This window comes from Scyliorhinus canicula, chromosome 16 (assembly GCF_902713615.1).
Source record: "Scyliorhinus canicula chromosome 16, sScyCan1.1, whole genome shotgun sequence".
Taxonomy (NCBI): domain Eukaryota; kingdom Metazoa; phylum Chordata; class Chondrichthyes; order Carcharhiniformes; family Scyliorhinidae; genus Scyliorhinus; species Scyliorhinus canicula.
The window spans coordinates 50,995,099-51,012,987 of NC_052161.1; the positions used below are offsets into that span (position 1 = coordinate 50,995,099).

Sequence of the window (17,889 nt, forward strand, 5' to 3'; positions counted from 1 at the left end):
TGAGAGGAAGGGGGAACGCCACATTTAGTGCAGTGGGGACGCAAAATGCGACCGTGTTATGCCGCCGCAGCGCCTTCCCGAGGTGGGAGCTCTCTGGGCTGCTAGAGCCTTTTTTCCTTCCCCGGGTGGGAGAGTGAGGATGGAGAAAGGGAGGGAGAGATAGAGAGAGTGAGTGTGTAAGAGGGAGAGGGAGTGTAAGAGGGAGGCGCTGCTGACTCAATGATGCGGCTTTGCTGCTGTGTCGAGCTGTTGCTATGGCAGCAAGCTAGCAAACTGACCGAAGGGCAAGCGGCCAAGGCGTGAAGAAATATTTAAACTGCCCCAATCTCAGGTCAGGAGCGGGAGGAGGAAAAATAAGCAAGCCTGTGACCAGAAGTCTGATTCCACCCCCCCCCCCCCCCTATCTGTGAAGAGCGAGTTCCGCGGCGGGGACATGACATGAATTCATGTTGATCCTGATTGTACAAAAGTGTCTGCTGAATATTCTTCCCGAGGCGAAGCGTGCACTCCGTTCCCGGAGAGTCAGGGCTGCAAATCAAGATTATTTTGACCAGCTGGATGTTAAATAAGGCAGGTCCCAATCGGCAAGGGGCGCAGACCTCAGTGTGTCTCTGTGCCGCCAAAGTGAATTGTTTACTGTCAGGTCGCAGTTTGGCAGAGTGAGGGAGAGCTGGCGGCCGGCGATGATGGCTCTGTGTTATGAGGAAGACGATGAAAGGGAATATTATGAATTTGAGCCGCTTCCTACGCTTTTGGAAGATGAGGTAGGTCCGCATTGATGTTTGTGCGGTATTTGAAATGTTTTTAAAGGAGTTGCACCAGTTTTCTTTTTTTGGGGGGGGGGGGGGGGGGGAGAGCGGGGCATTTGGCAAGTTGCCGACTCACTTTTCGTACGAATTCATCTAAATAATCATCCTGTTCGTGGGCCATCGCTCAAAATAAAGAACTGGGGAGGAGAGGGGGTGGTGGCAAAAAAGCTCTCGTCCCTCCAGCCACTTGTAACCCGCAATTGCAACTTCAATTGATTAGGCAAAAATTGCAGAAGCGGGTGAATAGACGATTTTTCTTTTAAACTAGGAAGTAACCTCATTGCTATGCGATTTTGTTTTGTAAATGATCCGATGAGGCGCACAAACTGTCTTCCCTGTCAACAATTGAACCTTGTCATTTTGAAATTTGCATTGATCTGTCAACTAGGGTGCCAGATATTAAGTCAAACAATTCGATTGAATATTGTCTGATCTAAAATCCGTGTACTCAATTTATACAGTAACCGTAGTTCATCTTTGAGGCAATGGGCAGTAAACATTTGGTTCAAAATGAACACTGCAGAATGATGATGCTATTCATGTTGAAGTGGGTAAGATCAAAATAACGATTGACTATGCATTGCAAGCATTAGTAACTGGAAGTATATGATATAGCTGCTGTAATGGTATGGACAGGAGTTGTAATTTTCTAGTTTTAACATTTTCACAAGTGATAGGAGAGGTGGGCGTCAATAATACCTTTCTTGCTAAACCAGGAGAGAAGAATAGCCTAGAGAATTAGATTACGACTAAATCCATATCAAGAGTTAAGAAACAGCGGGGGCGGGCAGTTCCAGGTGTGTGTTACGGGCCTCCAAATAGTAGACATAAAGAAAATGGGGAGATCTTCAAACAGTTAATTGAAATATGCAAGAATGACGCGAGAGTGACTTGGATTAATTTAACGATCTGAAGATCGATCGGGATAAAACTAAGGGAGTTCCTCAAAGTGGGAAAAAAAAACTTAAGAATGCACCCAGAACTGCTTTTATGATCAGTATTTTTCTTATTTAATAAGGATCACAGAGTTTCTTGTTTAAGCTTTGGAAAATTAGACACATAGGTGGTGCATCAAAGAATAGAGTTCCAGAGATAAATGGCACTATTAAAATGAAACTAAATGGAGCTATATGATCAAGCTAGGTACAGCAACACCAAATATTGAAAGTATATTGTGGAAGTGGAAGGGAGATTAGAAAAGCTGAAAGTGTTGGTATATGATAGTATAAGAACTTGTAAGCACGTTAAAGCTATGATACGGAGCTCACAAAAAGGTGGTACTAGCACAAAACAAATTGAACAAGACTGATCTCATAGCATTTATCATCCATGTTATTTTACTTCAGCTAACTTGAAGTGATTGCAAGATGGTGGTCTAATATTGGGGATTATACAATATTAACTTGTCAAAATATGATTTTATGATTTAACATTGTCCAAACATATTGCAGCCATATTTTTGGACTGGAGTGATGGATGTTATGGTACATCAATTGGGCTGGAGCATTAAGCACAGCTATTAACAAGGAAGCCTAAGGGAGTACAGTCTTTCTTTCAAAGTACTCCTTGACCCTATAAAGTCTTACTTAGTTTGAAGTCTTAAAAGAATTGTCTGTGTCTATTGCTCTGTGGCGATATTTAAGTCAGTAGTGAGGTGTCAGAGAAAAAACATTTGTGGAAGAATTGTTCTTAGATCATAGAACAGTACAGCACAGAACAGGCCCTTCGGCCCTCGATGTTGTGCCGAGCAATGATCACCCTACTTAAACCCACATCCCAACAATCCCCCCATTAACCTTACACTATGGGCAATTTAGAACGGCCAATCCACCTAACCCGCACATCTTTGGACTGTGGGAGGAAACCGGAGCACCCGGAGGAAACCCACGCACACACAGGGAGGACGTGCAGACTCCACACAGACAGTGACCCAGCCGGGAATCGAACCTGGGACCCTGGAGCTGTGAAGCATTGATGCTAACCACCATGCTACCGTGAGGCCCCTAACTTCTCAGAGACCAAGAACTTCTCAATAACAGATTGTTTTCAGTTCTATTGGTCAAATACAGGATTTCATATGGCAACTTTCACTTTGGTCTATTAATGAATGGTTGGAGTGCAGTCCACCCCTTGGTGGGAATAACGTCTGAAATGCTGGTTGTGTTAAAAACATCATCTGCTCTTGATAATTTGGTCATCTTTGGCACATAAAATCATTTGAATTATAAATATTACAATTTAGCTGGTTATGCCATATTTCCTCTTGGATTAATTTGTGAGGTGTGCAATACATTACAAATAATTATTGGATAAAATATATGGAAGTCCTGTACTATATTAGGTCCTCAAAGTGATCCAGACATCTAGAACATAGAACAGTACAGCACAGAACAGGCCCTTCGGCCCTCGATGTTGTGCCGAGCCATGATCACCCTACTCAAACCCACGTATCCATCCTATACCCGCAACCCAACAACCCCCCCCCCCCTTAACCTTACTTTTTAGGACACTACGGGCAATTTAGCATGGCCAATCCACCTAACCCGCACATCTTTGGACTGTGGGAGGAAACCGGAGCACCCGGAGGAAACCCACGCACACACGGGGAGGACGTGCAGACTCCGCACAGACAGTGACCCAGCCGGGAATCGAACCTGGGACCCTGGAGCTGTGAAGCATTTATGCTAACCACCATGCTACCGTGCTGCCCATATTGGGCAGCTGTTTTGCTGTTTGAAAGCATCAAAAGGACAATACCACTATGCCACTGGGGAGGTGGTGGCATAGTGGTATTGTCACAGAACCAGAGATCCAGAATACGCTGGGGTCCCAGGTTCATAACCCGCCATTGCAAATGGTGAAATTTGAATTTAAAAAAATCTGGTATTAAAATAGTGATGAGCATGAAGCCATTGTCTATTGTTGTAAAGAGTTATCTGATTCACTAATCAGGAAGGAGATCTGCTGTCCTTACCCAGTCTGGTCTATATGTGACTCCAGACCAACAGCAATGTGATTGACTCTTAACTGCTCCTCAAGGGAAATTAGGGATGGGCAATAAATGCTGGCACAGCCTGTGACACCCACGTCCCATGATCACATTTTTAAAAAAATGAGTTTCCGTGGTGCCAGATATCTGATAGTGGTGGATCAGCTGCCCACTGCACACTATCCAATTTAAATCAGGCAGGTTGCATAACAGGCCACTTTTGTTCATTCATTGAATGGAGACGAAGGTTATTTCCTCTTTAAGTCTTTGTCATTTAACTGACCACATCAGGTCATGCGTTTGGTTACACTGTGTTCTGCTATGAGTAACTTCTGCACTGGTGTTAACAACAAAACTAATAAGGTAATTGCCTGAAGTCAGTTTTGCAATTCATTATTCAAGCCCAACAAATCCTGACAGGTTAATAAGGAAGGAATCCAAGTTGCATTCACCTGGAAGAATTATTTTCCGGGTGTTGTAGGCTGTCTCGATTTTAAGAGAACAAAACTCTTTAGTTGACTGGACTGACTATTAATATGTATTTCTCTACACACTCAACCACATTCTAGAAATCAGGAGTAGCATGTATTTTTGCTGTATGCTCCAGTTACTTATCTGCATTCTCGTGGAACAAATGAGCCTCTAAAATATTGTATCCGCCAGCACTTGAGGAGATGTTGATACTGGACCTTATCAGAAGATTTATCACGTGGCTTGTAGAAAGATCCAGCATCCAAAGAAATAAATACAGCAATCAGGTTCGCAGACATGGGGAAATCAGGTTAACTCTGTGCATCCATTTAAGCCAATAAATAGTTGCTTGTGAAATCTGAATGGTGACATGAACTGCATATTCAGTCAGCATGCCCTGCAAGACTTAAGCAATCCTCCCGTGGGGCAAATTCTTCTCCTTGCTTTCCAATGTGCTCCCACCTCCCGTTTGCACCTCTAGTTTCTTTCTAGCTACTATGAATGGTGTATTTACCATTTTCGTAATCAACAATTAGATATGTAATATTAAAGTCTGGTTTGCATATGAATTAAAGCACTTTAGTTTATACCTTCTCAAAGGTCTGCATTGGCAGTAGGAGTTCACTTAATCAAAGCATCTCCAATACAGTAATGCCATAATTGATATTATTAGTTCATCAAGATTAATTATTTACAGTAATGCAAATTATATGAACATCGAATACAATTCTAGTGAACAACATTTGTAAATGTGGTTCTGTAGCCTCTTACATAACTCAAAACCATGTATTTCATGATGATTGCTGCCCATTCATCACTTGTTGCTGGTTGGCATTTCTATGGCAATTCTTTTCTTTTAATGTTAACACAAAATTGACTTTAAATTATGAGGCGTTATCTTTGATGGCATTTCCCTGGTCACTACATTCCTTAGTGCTTTGCTTTAGACTCTTTGAAATGTTTAATGTGACACTTTACTATGTTGCTCCTCGCCATCAGCTGGTTATTGGGCATAGCTTCGGGGAGCTGAGCTTCTGATATGTCGAAAATGTAGCTGTGGCTGCATAACCATGACTTTGAAACTAATCGTAGTGGCACACTGGTGTATTAAACATTTACTACTCTCTTACAGCAGCATATACAATGTGGTGCCCAAAGTGCCATTAGTGTCTGGAATTTCAGCTTCCAGGTCATTAAATGACTGGGTTTTTAAAAAAAAGTAAACGTTTAGAAAGATAAAATGTAAATTTTGATTCGGTTTGTAGTGAATAAATATTGTATTTTTGTTATTATTGATTTAGCATTCGATATATTGATCGGAAAATCCTCCATGAAACCAAAAAGCACTATACCATCCTTGCTTTGCACTGTGGTTGGACATTGTCTGAAATACTGTGTCCCATTTAAATCTCCTCTCAGGATAGATGGTAAAAGGTTCAGATTAGGGACGACAGACTAATGTGAAGCTTTAAAAGCCTCCATTCCCAATAGGATAAAGAACACTGAATGTCTTTTTACCATGGGAAACTGAGGACTTGGGGATTTGACTGAGATCCATAAAGTATGAAGGGATTAGATCCTGCCCATTTGTATGGACTATCTCAATTCCACACAGTTTAGGTAGGACCAGGGAGATGCAGATCTGCTACTGAAGCATATAAGTAGGTTAGATGTAAGCAGCTTTTTCTTTTGCAGAGGACCATCCACCCCAGGAGAACAGTTCACAGATTCACTGCAAATGTCCAATATGGACCTGGATAAGTTTCTAGTTATGATGAGTATTGCACTTTATAGAAGTTTATGTGAGGCATTGGACGTTGTCTCAGTCATGGTTGTTATTGGAGAAGAATTTTCCAGATTCGTTTTAATCCTCAAATTGGCCGATGGTTTTTCCTCTGGATTTTTGAATATACCGAAAACATGTGTAGCTGCTACGGTTATGATGGATTACAGGAAGAGAACTGAGTTGTTACAAAGCTTAGCACCATGGCAATATGTGGCAAACTTAATGGTCTTTACTCCTAGACCATTCTTGTTCATGCATATTTCATTCCCTTCCTACTTCTTTCTCCGAGATTCTGCAATATGCTCAATTGTGAGAATTGACCAAGATTCACAGTTGGGCTGGTAGGTTGCAAGTAACATTCGCCCCACACAAGTAACTTGCAATGACCATCTCTAACAAGAGAGAATCTAACCATCTCCCCTTGACATTCCATGACATTACTAATGCTGAATCCCCACAATCAATGTCCTGAAGGGAGGCTACCATTGACCAGAAACTGAGCTGGACCAACCACATAAATACTGTGGTTACAAGACCTGGTCAGAGGCTGAGAATTCTGTGGCAAATCACTCACTTCCTGTCCACCATCTACAAGGTGCAAGTCAGGAGTGTGCTGGAATGCCTCAATTTGCCTGGATGAGTGCACGTCCAACAACACCTTCTGGCTCGAAGGAAGCCCTCCTTCCATTAGGGCAGCATGGTAGCATTGTGGATAGCACAATTGCTTCACAGCTCCAGGGTCCCAGGTTCGATTCCGACTTGGGTCACTGTCTGTGCGAAGTCTGCACATCCTCCCTGTGTGTGCGTGGGTTTCCTCCGGGTGCTCCGGTTTCCTCCCACAGTCCAAAGATGTGCCGGTTAGGTGGATTGGCCATGATAAATTGCCCTTAGTGTCCAAAATTGCCCTTAATGTTGGGTGGGGTTACTGGGTTATGGGGATAGGGTGGAGGTGTTGACCTCGGGTAGGGTGCTCTTTCCAAGAGCCGGTGCAGACTCGATGGGCCGAGTGGCCTCCTTCTGCACTGTAAATTCTATGTAAATTCTATGAAACACTTGAGCCATCCAGGAAAAAGCAGCCCACTTGATTGGCACCCCATTCACCACCTTAAGCATTCAATCTCTCCACCATTCATGCACAATGGGAGCATTGGACTCCATATTCAAAATACACTGCAGCAACTCACCAATGCTCCTTCTACAGCACCTTCAAAACCCATGTCTTCTACCATCTAGACAGACAAGGGCAGCCGATGCATGGAAACACCACCTTCTGCAAGCTGCCCTCCAAGCAACACACTATCCACTATTCCTTCACTGTCGCTGGGTCAAATTCCTAGAACTCCCTTCTCAAAAGCACAGTGAGAGCACCTAAACCAGATTGATTGTAGAGGTCGAAGAAGGCAGCCTTACCATCATTCACTCGGGGCAACTAAGAATGGGCAATAGAAGCTGGCCTTGTCAGTGATGCCCACATGACAGAGAATAATGTTTTAAAAGCCAGCGTCAAGGTATTACAACATCTATGCTAAATAATGTGCTGTAACTAGACATATTATCATCATTTGTTGACTGTTGTGAAGCAATTGAGTAACATGCTAAATTGTGCTGTATTATTAAGTTTTTCTAAATCATTTATTTTAAGGATGCTTGGCGTATTGTCAAAGAGCATATATTTTTCATTGTGCTTTTCAGAGACTTCTGTTAATCACTGCTGCAGCATTGGTATGTTTTTCTATTTTTTTTGTCAACAAGTCCAATAGATTTGCTTGCACAAAAAAACAGTAACCAGACCTGTTTCCATATCATTTATTATTCAAGCATATTTTCACTGGAATAACCAGGACTGCAGCCCAATGTGTCGAAGATAAAATGAGTGCAGTTCCTTTGTGGATACTGCTGCAAAATAAATGAAACAAAGTTTAATGGGTTTCTGAAAGTTTTATAAAGAGTGACAATGGCAAATCATCAGTAAGTTTGCTTCGTCATTACAGCTGCCAAATTGTTACTTTAGCAAAACCCTGTTTTATTTTAACAGATGTGTTTCTGTTTATTTTGCGATATTTTATCTAATGTAGTATTATAGTAACTTTTAAAATCTAAATGGCACATCGTGAACCAAATACCAAATCTGAGAGAAACACTAAAAATGGAAGTTTGGAAATCTTCTCTGGGTGCTCCCGCTTCCTCCGACAAGTCCTGAAAGATGTGTTTGTTAGGTGAATTGGACATTCTGTGTTCTCCCTCTGTGTACCCGAGCAGGTGACTAAGAGCTTTTCACAGTAACATTGCAGTGTTAATGTAAGCCTACTTGTGACAGTAAAGATTATTATTATTATTATTTCTCTTGCTCCATCTCTCTCATTAATCTTTAAAATCTACCTCAGCCTTGATCTCCTTATATGGCTCAGTGTCGAGTTTTGTTTGATCCTATTCTTGTAAATCGCTTTGGGGCTTTTGCTGTGCTAAAGGTGCTATATAGATGCATATAGTTGTTCTTAATGGATTCTAAGTACTGTTGTATATTCAGCTTAACAAACTACAAATGCAATGTTTCGAAGCATAAACCTATTTTTGCATATACATGCATGTATTTGCTCTTTCTTTACCTTGATTTTTCCCCCATGCTAAAGCTTAATATCACATTAAGGCCCAGAAATAATTCTCTGTGCTCATGTGTCTGTAACTGGGATGCATTTTGAGTGCTGTACTCGCAGTGCAGCTGACATGGTTACTAGTCACACATTGTTGTACATATAACGGGGTAAATTTTTCAGTCTCCCCCAATGCGAGAATTGTCTCTGACGGGGTGGAAAAGTTGACAGACTATTCAAAGCCCGTTGACCTTGGGTGGGAATCTCTAACATTGAGGCTGGCATGACTGGAAAATCCTGTCAATGGCTGCAATGTGTTTTGCTAACTAGCTGGTGAAACAATCATCAGATATTTACTGACGGTGTTTTAAGGGTTGAAATCTTTTTAACAAGTGAAAACTATCATTGATGGGATTTTAATAATGACAAGTTTAGAAGTGGGTAGGCTGTATATTGGTGACTTGGAAGCAAACTTGGAATTGGTGGTGCTCCCATGCACTTGTTGACCGTATCATTCTCAATGACAGAAGTCTTGATTCAGGAGGTGGTCTTGAAGAAACTTTGCAGAGGAGGAAGTCAAGATGTCTTACAATACCAGGTTAAAGTCCAACAGGTTTGTTTCGAATTACTAGCTTTCGGAGAACTGCTCCTTCCTCAGGTGAATGAAGAGGTAGGTTCCAGAAACATTTATATTGACAAAGTCAAAGATGTAAGACAATACTTTGAATGCGAGTTTTTGCAGGTAATTAAATCTTTACAGGTGAAATGGAGCACCTGGAGAGAGGGATAATCCCAGGTTAAAGAGGTGTGAATTTTCTCAAGCCAGGATAGTTGATAGGATTTCGCAAGCCCAGGCCAAATGGTGGGGGGTGAATGTAATGCGACATGAATCCAAGGTCCCGGTTGAGGCCATACTCATGTGTGCGGAACTTGGCTATAAGTTTCTGCTAGGTGATTCTGCATTGTTGCGTGTCCTGCTACATCTCATCCTTCTAAGTCACCAGCTTTCAAGGAAGAGGGAGATATCAACAAGCGTAAACATTGAGTGGTCAAGGGGGTTGTTCAGCCTGGCTGCCTGACCCTCTTGTGTCTCTGTAAAGGGAGCATGCAGAGTCTCTGAGGAGGATCAGGCAGCCAGGCTGAACAATCTTTATAATAAGGGTTATGGTGAGTGGGTGGATAAGTGGAGCTGAGTCGACAAAAAGATCAGCCATGATCTTATTGAATGGCGAAGCAAGTTCGAGGGGCCAGGTGGCCTACTCTTGCTGCTGGTTTTTATGTTCTTATTTGGCCTTTTGTGTCCCTGTAGGTTCTCTGTAAGAGCAGCTCAGTTAGTCCTCCTCCTCTGCCCTTTCTCTGTAGCCCTTTTTCTCTTCAGGTAATTACCCAATTTCCTTTTGAAGGTCATGGTGTATCATGTGGTTCCCCAGGGTTCAATATTAGGACTACTGCTTTTCTTGATCTATATTAATGACCTAGATTTGGGTGTGCAGGACACAATTTAAAATTTTAACATGACACAAAAATTGGAAGAATTGTGAAAGGACAGGAGGGTAATCATCAACTTCAAGGGGACATAGACAAGCTGGTTGAATGAGCAGACGTGTGACAGATGAAACTTAATACAGAGAATAGTGAAGTGACGTATTTAAGAGGAAGAATGAGGAAAGGCAAAATAAAGTAAAAGGTTCAATTTCAAAGTGAGTTCAGGAGCAGAGGGACTTGGGGATAAATGTGTAAAAATCATTGAAGATGGTGGAGCAGATTGAGAAAGTGATTAATAACGTTTATGGAATCCTGAGCTTTATAAATAGAGGCATAGAGTACAAAAGGAAGAAAGGTACGATGAATCTTTGCAGAACACTGGTTCATATGAACATTAAAAATGGAAGCAGGAGTAGGCCATGTGGCCCTTTGAGATTGTCCTGCCATTCACTATAATCATGGTTAATCTTTGACTTCAAGTTGACTTTCCTGCTTGGTTCCCATATCCTGTGATTCCCCGCGACTCCAAAAAACCTGTCTATCTCAGCCTTAAATATATTCCATGATGGTGTATCGACAAATCTCTGGGGTAGAAAATCCTAAAGATTCACGATCTTTTGAGTGAAGAACTTTCTCCTCATCTCATGCCTAAATGATCAGCCCCTCATCCTGAAACTGTGCCCCCCATGTTCTAGATTGGCCAGCCAGCTGAAACAACCTCTCAGTATCTACCCTGTCAAGTCTCTTCATGATGTGGAGATGCCGGTGTTGGACTGGGGTGAGCACAGTAAGAAGTCTTACAACACCAGGTTAAAGTCCAACAAGTCTCTTCATAATCTTGTATGTTTCAATGAGATCACTTATCATTCTTCTAGACTCCAGATCTGCAGTATAGACCCAATTTACTCAGCCTCTCACCACACGACAACCCTCTCATCCCAGGAACTAATCTAATGAATGTCCACTCTGCCATTCCAATGCAAATATATATTTCTAGAAATGTGGAAACTAAAACTATGCACAGTTCTCCAGTTGTAGTTTCACCAAAGCCCTGAAGCATTGTAGCGAGACTTACATATTCTTGCAGTCCAATTCCCTTGCAATAAAATGGATATAAAGGGGATAATAATACATTACATTTTCTTTTCTAATGCTTGGTCACCCTGTATTTGCTGTGTTCCTTGTATACTTAAGTTTCTCTGAACATCCACATTTTCAAGTTTAATGCTTTTAAAAAAATATTATTTGTTTTTAATCAAATCTACCAAAGTGATACCATCTTTCACTCCCTCACAAAATACTTGATCTGTCACCTTGTTGTCCAGTGCTTTTGATAGGGGATCAGGGGTTATGGGGAGAAGGCAGGAGAATGGAGATGAGAAAATTATCAGCCATGATTGAATGACAGAGCAGACTTGATGGGCTGAGTGGCCTAATTCTGCTCCTATGTCTTGTCGTCTTGCAAGGTGTATATTACTTTGTTCTATTAAATGGTCATTGGATAAACATATGGATGACAAGGGAATAGTGTAGATGGGCTTTAGAGTGGTTTCACAGGTCAGCGCAACATCGAGGGCCGAAAGGCCTGTACTGCACTGTAATGTTCTATGTTCTATGTTTACTGATTATAACATCAAGACACCCTAACAAAACTGGAGTCAATGGGAATCAGGGGGAAACTCTCCGCTGTTTGGAGTCATACTTGGGAAGATGGTTGTGGTGGCTGGAGGTCAATCATCCTAGCTCCAGGAGGTCCACAGTATAGTGTCCTAGGCCCGACCATCTTCAGCTGCTTCATCAATGACCTTCCCTCCATCATAAGGTCAGAAGTGGGGATATTCGCTGATGACTGCACAATATCCAGCACTATTCTCGACTCCTCAGATACTGAAGCAGTCCATGTCCAAATGCAGCAATACCTGGACAACATCCAGGCTAGGGCTGATAATTAGCAAATAACATTCAATCACACAAGTGCCAGGCAATGACCATCTCCAACATGGGAAGATCTAACCATTGTCCCATGGCATTTGATGCTAATACAATCGCTGAATCCTACACTATAAACATTTTGGGGGTTACCATTGAGCAGAAACTGAACTGGATGAGCCAAATAAATACTGTGACCACAAGAGCAGGCGAGGAATGCTGCGGTGAGTAACTCACCTTCTCTCTCCCCAAAGCCTGTCCACCATCTACAAGGCACATCACAGGAGTGTAATAGAATATTCTCCACTTGCCTGGATGAGTGCAGCTCCAACACACTCAAGAAGCTCAATACCATCCAGGACAAAGCAGCCCACTTGATTGTTCCCCCTTCCACAAAGGGGCATTTCTTCCATCACTGACAAACAATGGCAGCTGTGTGTAACATCTCTGAGATGCACTCCAGGAACTTACCAAGGTTCCTTAGACAGCACCTTCCAAATCCACAACCACTACCATCTAGACCGACAAGAGCAGCAGAGTTCTGGGAACACCACAACCTGGAGGTTCACCTCCAAGTCACTCACCATCTTGACTTGGAAATATATCGCCGTTCCTTCACTGCCACTGGGTCAAAATCCTGGAAGTCCCTCCCTAACAACACTGTGGGTGTACCTACACCTCAGGGACTGCAGCAGTTCAAAAAGGCAGCTCACCAGCACCTTAAGGGCAACGAGGGATGGGCAATAAACGCTGGCTAAGCCAGCGACACCCACATCCCATAAATTAATTTTTAAAAACTCATATAAGAACATAGAACATAGAACATAGAACAGTACAGCACAGAACAGGCCCTTCAGCCCTCAATGTTGTGCCGAGCCATGATCACCCTACTCAAACCCATGTATCCACCCTATACCCGTAACCCAACAACCCCCCCTAACCTTACTTTTATTAGGACACTACGGGCAATTTAGCATGGACAATCCACCTAACCCGCACATCTTTGGACTGTGGGAGGAAACCGGAGCACCCGGAGGAAACCCACGCACACAGGGGGAGGACGTGCAGACTCCACACAGACAGTGACCCAGCCGGGAATCGAACCTGGGACCCTGGAGCTGTGAAGCATTTATGCTAACCACCATGCTACCCTGCTGCCCCACCATGCTACCCTGCTGCCCCTATAACCTGTCTCTATCTCTTTTAACCTCTTTGTGTCCTTCTCACAGTTTACATTCCAACCTAGTTTTCTACTGTCAGCAAACCTGGATACATCATCAGTCTCAGCTGGAATATTGTGTCCTATTCTGTGCACCATAGTTTCATAAGGATGTGCAGAAATTGGATAGAGTACCAAAATTAGCAGAAGGAAGGTTGATAAGAAATGTCCAAAAAAAAGCGAAAGGAAACTCCATGTGGGGGTATGAAGTGCAGTTGTGGACAAGTGAGACAACACTTACTCCTATCTGATTGCTGGGAAAGTGGGTATTTTACCGAATGGCATGAATGCAGGAAGGGTTGCTCTATTTTGTACTCTGAAGAATTGTGTTCAGAGAACAGTGATGTGTCTTAATTATCAGAAACTGCAGCGAGTCTTGGCTATACTAGTCTATATAGGCCCCATCTCTAATGTTTTAATGTGTTGAAAACCTTACCACTTAGTCAAGCTGGTGTCTCCTTGATGCAGGAACAATGTTGTTCCTTGCCCCCAAGGCCTCTGGCTAATTCAACATGCATAGGTAGTGAAGGCTTGGAAGAATTTGAGCACAATGGGCAGCATGGTAGCACAGTGTTTAGTACTGTAGCTTCACCGCTCCAGGGTCCAGTTTCGATTCCCGGCTTGGGTCACTGGCTATGTGGAGTCTGCACGTTCCCCCTGTGCCTGCGTGGATTTCCTTAGGGTGCTCCGGTTTCCTCCCACAAGTTCCGAAAGACGTACCTGTTGTGGTGATTGTATATCTGTGTAGATGCAATACAACTGAGCAAGCACGAGAGGGAGCACGGGAGAGGTATAAATACACACGAACAGGAAGTAAGGACACTTCACAGGAATGGTAGCTGGGAGCAGAGCAGGCAGGCAGCTCATATGTAACATTAAGTTAAGCGCTGGAGAGAGAACAAACTCACACTAAAGCATCGACTTCAACTTTAAGACTACGAGCTTTATTAAGACACAAGGAACAACACATGGTACAGGACTGGCTTCAGAACGCTGACTATAAGATTACACAAGCTGCAAAAACAGAAATGCCAAAATGGCAAGAAAGACGTTGGAAGATTTCACTGATTTACTGCAATTCGGACCTCCACCGTAGCTGGAAACAACCAGTAATTTAAGTAACAACTGGAAAAGCTTTAAACAAATGTTTGAAATATGTATCGTAGCAAATGATATGAACGCAGTCTCTGACGCAACAAAAATAGCGCTGCTACTCGCAACAGCGGGACAGAAAGCTAGAAAAATCTATAATTGCTTTAAATACTTGAAAGGTGAAGACAGCACCAAATTAGAAGTAATACTGAAAAAATTTAAAGATTACTGTAACATCAGTAACAATGCTGCTTTAAAACATTGAATGCCCAGAGACCAAATTGCACAGGGAGTGAGTGATGCAAAACTCAAACAATCAAAACCAGAACAGAAAGGGTTAACTCTGAAAATTGTGATTGAAAAGTCCAGATCGAAAGAAAAAAGTAACTTGAACTTTTTACAAAGTAAAAACGCTAAAATCCACTGTAAAATGGCATCTGAGCACATTTTACAGTATCCGGTGAACAAAAGATGAAAATCTGCGTCTATGCATGCGCAGGAAACAGAAGTCGCGCATGCGCAGTGTACAAAAAACAGCACAGTAAAGGAAGACGATTCCTACACATGATTTCATGACATCATGCGTCAGAGGGCCCAGACCACGCCCACTTAAAAGGGAAATGCCCGAAAATTGAAAACAAGAAACTTAAAGCTGTAAAACCCAATTTTCTCACCTCAAAAGACAGAATAATGCCTGAACTTATACCAGCAGAGGAAGATAACTTTCACAACACCCTGGAACAGGCAGTCTGCACCATCCAAAGTGAAGAGAACGAAAACAAATCCGAAACAAAAAAAGATGATTTGTTTTTAGAACAATACTACTCAGACATGGCTGTATTGGCTGAGTTATTCAGATATGCTGATCACAGCATCAGCAACACGGTTGCAAAGCTCAACACGACTCTACTCATGGTACATGAATCCAATACCATGGTGCCATGGCAGATCTTCGAGACATTGGATGACAGCAATACCCAAGAAGAAGACAACGCCACACAAAGAGCACAGAACGACTCCGTTGAGAGAGCACAGATTGACTCCACAGAGAGAACACTGCACGACTCCACAGAGGGAGCAACGCAAGCCTCCATGGACAGCTCGTTGACAGACTCCAAAATGGAAGCAAGCAAACACTCCATACCAAACGCCATGCATGATCAAGACCATGAAGGTCTACCCACCATATCTGAGCAACCACAAGCAGACTATGAAAGTCTACCAAGCTCACATAATCAAGAAGAAGACAATGTAAGTCTACCTACTACATGTGAAAACAGTGACAATGTGATCACACTCGACATACAGGAGGTGCAGGATCACAGCGAGACTGACAGATCTCAGCTCGTCTGTACAGAAGCACAGAGTAGGGCTACCCAAGAGTCCAGAGAGTCCATTGAAATCTTGAAGATTTTGACTCCAGAAGAGGAGAACCAAGAGTCCAGAGAGATCACGTCAATTGAAATCTTGAAGATTTTGACTCCAGAAGAGGAGCACCACGACCAACAAGAGAATGAAATCGTGAAGATTTTGACTCCAGAAGCGGAGCACCAAGACTCACAAGAGTATAAAATCTTGAAGGTTTTGACTCCAGAAGAGGAGCACCAAGACCAACAAGAAAATGAAACCGTGAAGATTTTGACTTCAGAAGAGGGGCACCAAAGAAGCAAAGAAGAGGAATCAAATCCACCACAAAAGACTGATGTCATCAACATCAATGGAACATCAGACCATTCTCTCGACGAAACGCTCAATGTAACAGATACCAAAAACGACACTCGCACCAATAACTGTGACAATTACGCAAATTATCCACACGGAACACTCAGTGAGCGCAACAAGAAAAACAAAAACCACAAGAAGTACAGCAGAAACAAGAACAACACCAGCAACAACAAAAACTACAAACACAACAACAAAAATTGCAAGAACAACAAAAACAACAAGAAGCATAACAAAGACAACAACAAGCACGACAAGAACAGCGACGAAAACAACAAAAACAGAAACAACAAGCATAACAAGAAAAACGAACAGAACAACGATGAAAACAACAAAAACAGAAACAACAAGCACGACAAAAACAACAACAGAAGCGACAAAAACAGCAACAAGAACGACAATGAAAACAACAAAGACAGAAGCGACAGAAACAATAATGAAACAACAACCTGTACAAAATGGTACAACTTTCCGCATAAAGGACAATGCCACAGCACATTGCAAAACAATGACAAGACTACAAACATGTCATGGCAGGACAAAGAATCTCACAAATTCACATTTGCTCCAGAACAAGCAAGCACACCAGCTTTCAAGGCAGATGACACACTAAATCGATACCACAAGCACAGAAAAAAGTCCATGTCAGTCAACATCAGTGGTTCGACCATTCAAACACCTCAGGATGACTTGTTGGTTACTTAAAAACAAGAACACCGACAACATTCACAATGGAGTTGCGATATCAATATCACCACATCAACAACGAAACATAAAAAACTCAATGAACAAATTGATCAAGTTTGGACTCATATAAATGTTTTTATTAAGATTAGACTCATAAATATTAATTGGCTTTGTAAAATATCCAATATCATCATTGCTTGTACAGATACACATATTATAAGTAATCTAACTGTTTTGTACAATTTCCTATAACACTGTACAGAAAATATATAAAGCAAAAAGGGGGGATGTGGTGATTGCATATCTGTGTAGATGCAATACAACTGAGCAAGCACTAGAGGGAGTATGAGAGAGGTATAAATACACACAAACAGGAAGTAAGGACACTTCACAGGAATGGCAGCTGGGAGCAGAACAGGCAGGCAGCTCAGATGTAACATTAAGTTAAGCGCTTGAGAGAGAACAAACTCACAATAAAGCATCTACTTCAACTTCAAGTCTACGAGCTTTATTAAGACACAAGGAACAACACACCTGTTTGGAGAATTAGACATTCTGAATTCTCCCTCTGTGTACCAGAACAAACGCCGAAATGTGGTGACTAGGGACTTTTCAGAGTAATTTCATTGCAGTGTTAATGTAAGCCTAATTGTCACAATAAAGATTATTTTAAAAAACTATCCTGTGGTACAAGTTGCTCCTGGAGATACTGTAGGTATACACCAACTGTGATGATTAGAGGATTTTAGGACTATTGGCTTCTAAATATTGGGACAAGTTTAAGGTTAAAAGCCTGAGCTTAGAATGTGTTAGTTTAAAAATAATTCTGTTCTGCAGTGCCTGGGTGGTATTGGCAGCTAGTAGGTGAAATTGACAAGGAATGTGTTTTTCAGTCTGGGCTAATGCATAGTGGTTTGACTGGGGAGATCCTTGGGGAGGTGATACTCACTGGATCTTAAAAAGGAGATCCAGACCTGGCAAGAAAGCATTGTTGAAGGAAGGACAAAAGGGAAAAAACATGTAAGGCTTACCAAGATGCCAGAACATCACAGGAGCAACAGTTACAACCTGAGACACCGACCAGGAGACCAGACAGCAGTGAACAAAAA

At 42.2% G+C, this 17,889-nt stretch overlaps 1 protein-coding gene across 2 annotated transcripts in view; it reads left to right on the forward strand.

Annotated features, from left to right (window-relative positions):
- Positions 1-80: 80 nt before the first annotated feature.
- Positions 81-17,889, forward strand: part of LOC119979536 (kinase non-catalytic C-lobe domain-containing protein 1) — a 261,428-nt gene continuing 243,619 nt past the window's right edge. The window contains exon 1 of one of the 2 annotated variants that reach the window (XM_038821918.1): positions 81-764. In XM_038821918.1, coding sequence (XP_038677846.1) covers positions 684-764 — 81 coding nt within the window. In that variant the 5' untranslated portion in view covers positions 81-683. The remainder of the gene's footprint in view (positions 765-17,889) is intronic. The other variant, XM_038821915.1, reaches the window with a different exon arrangement.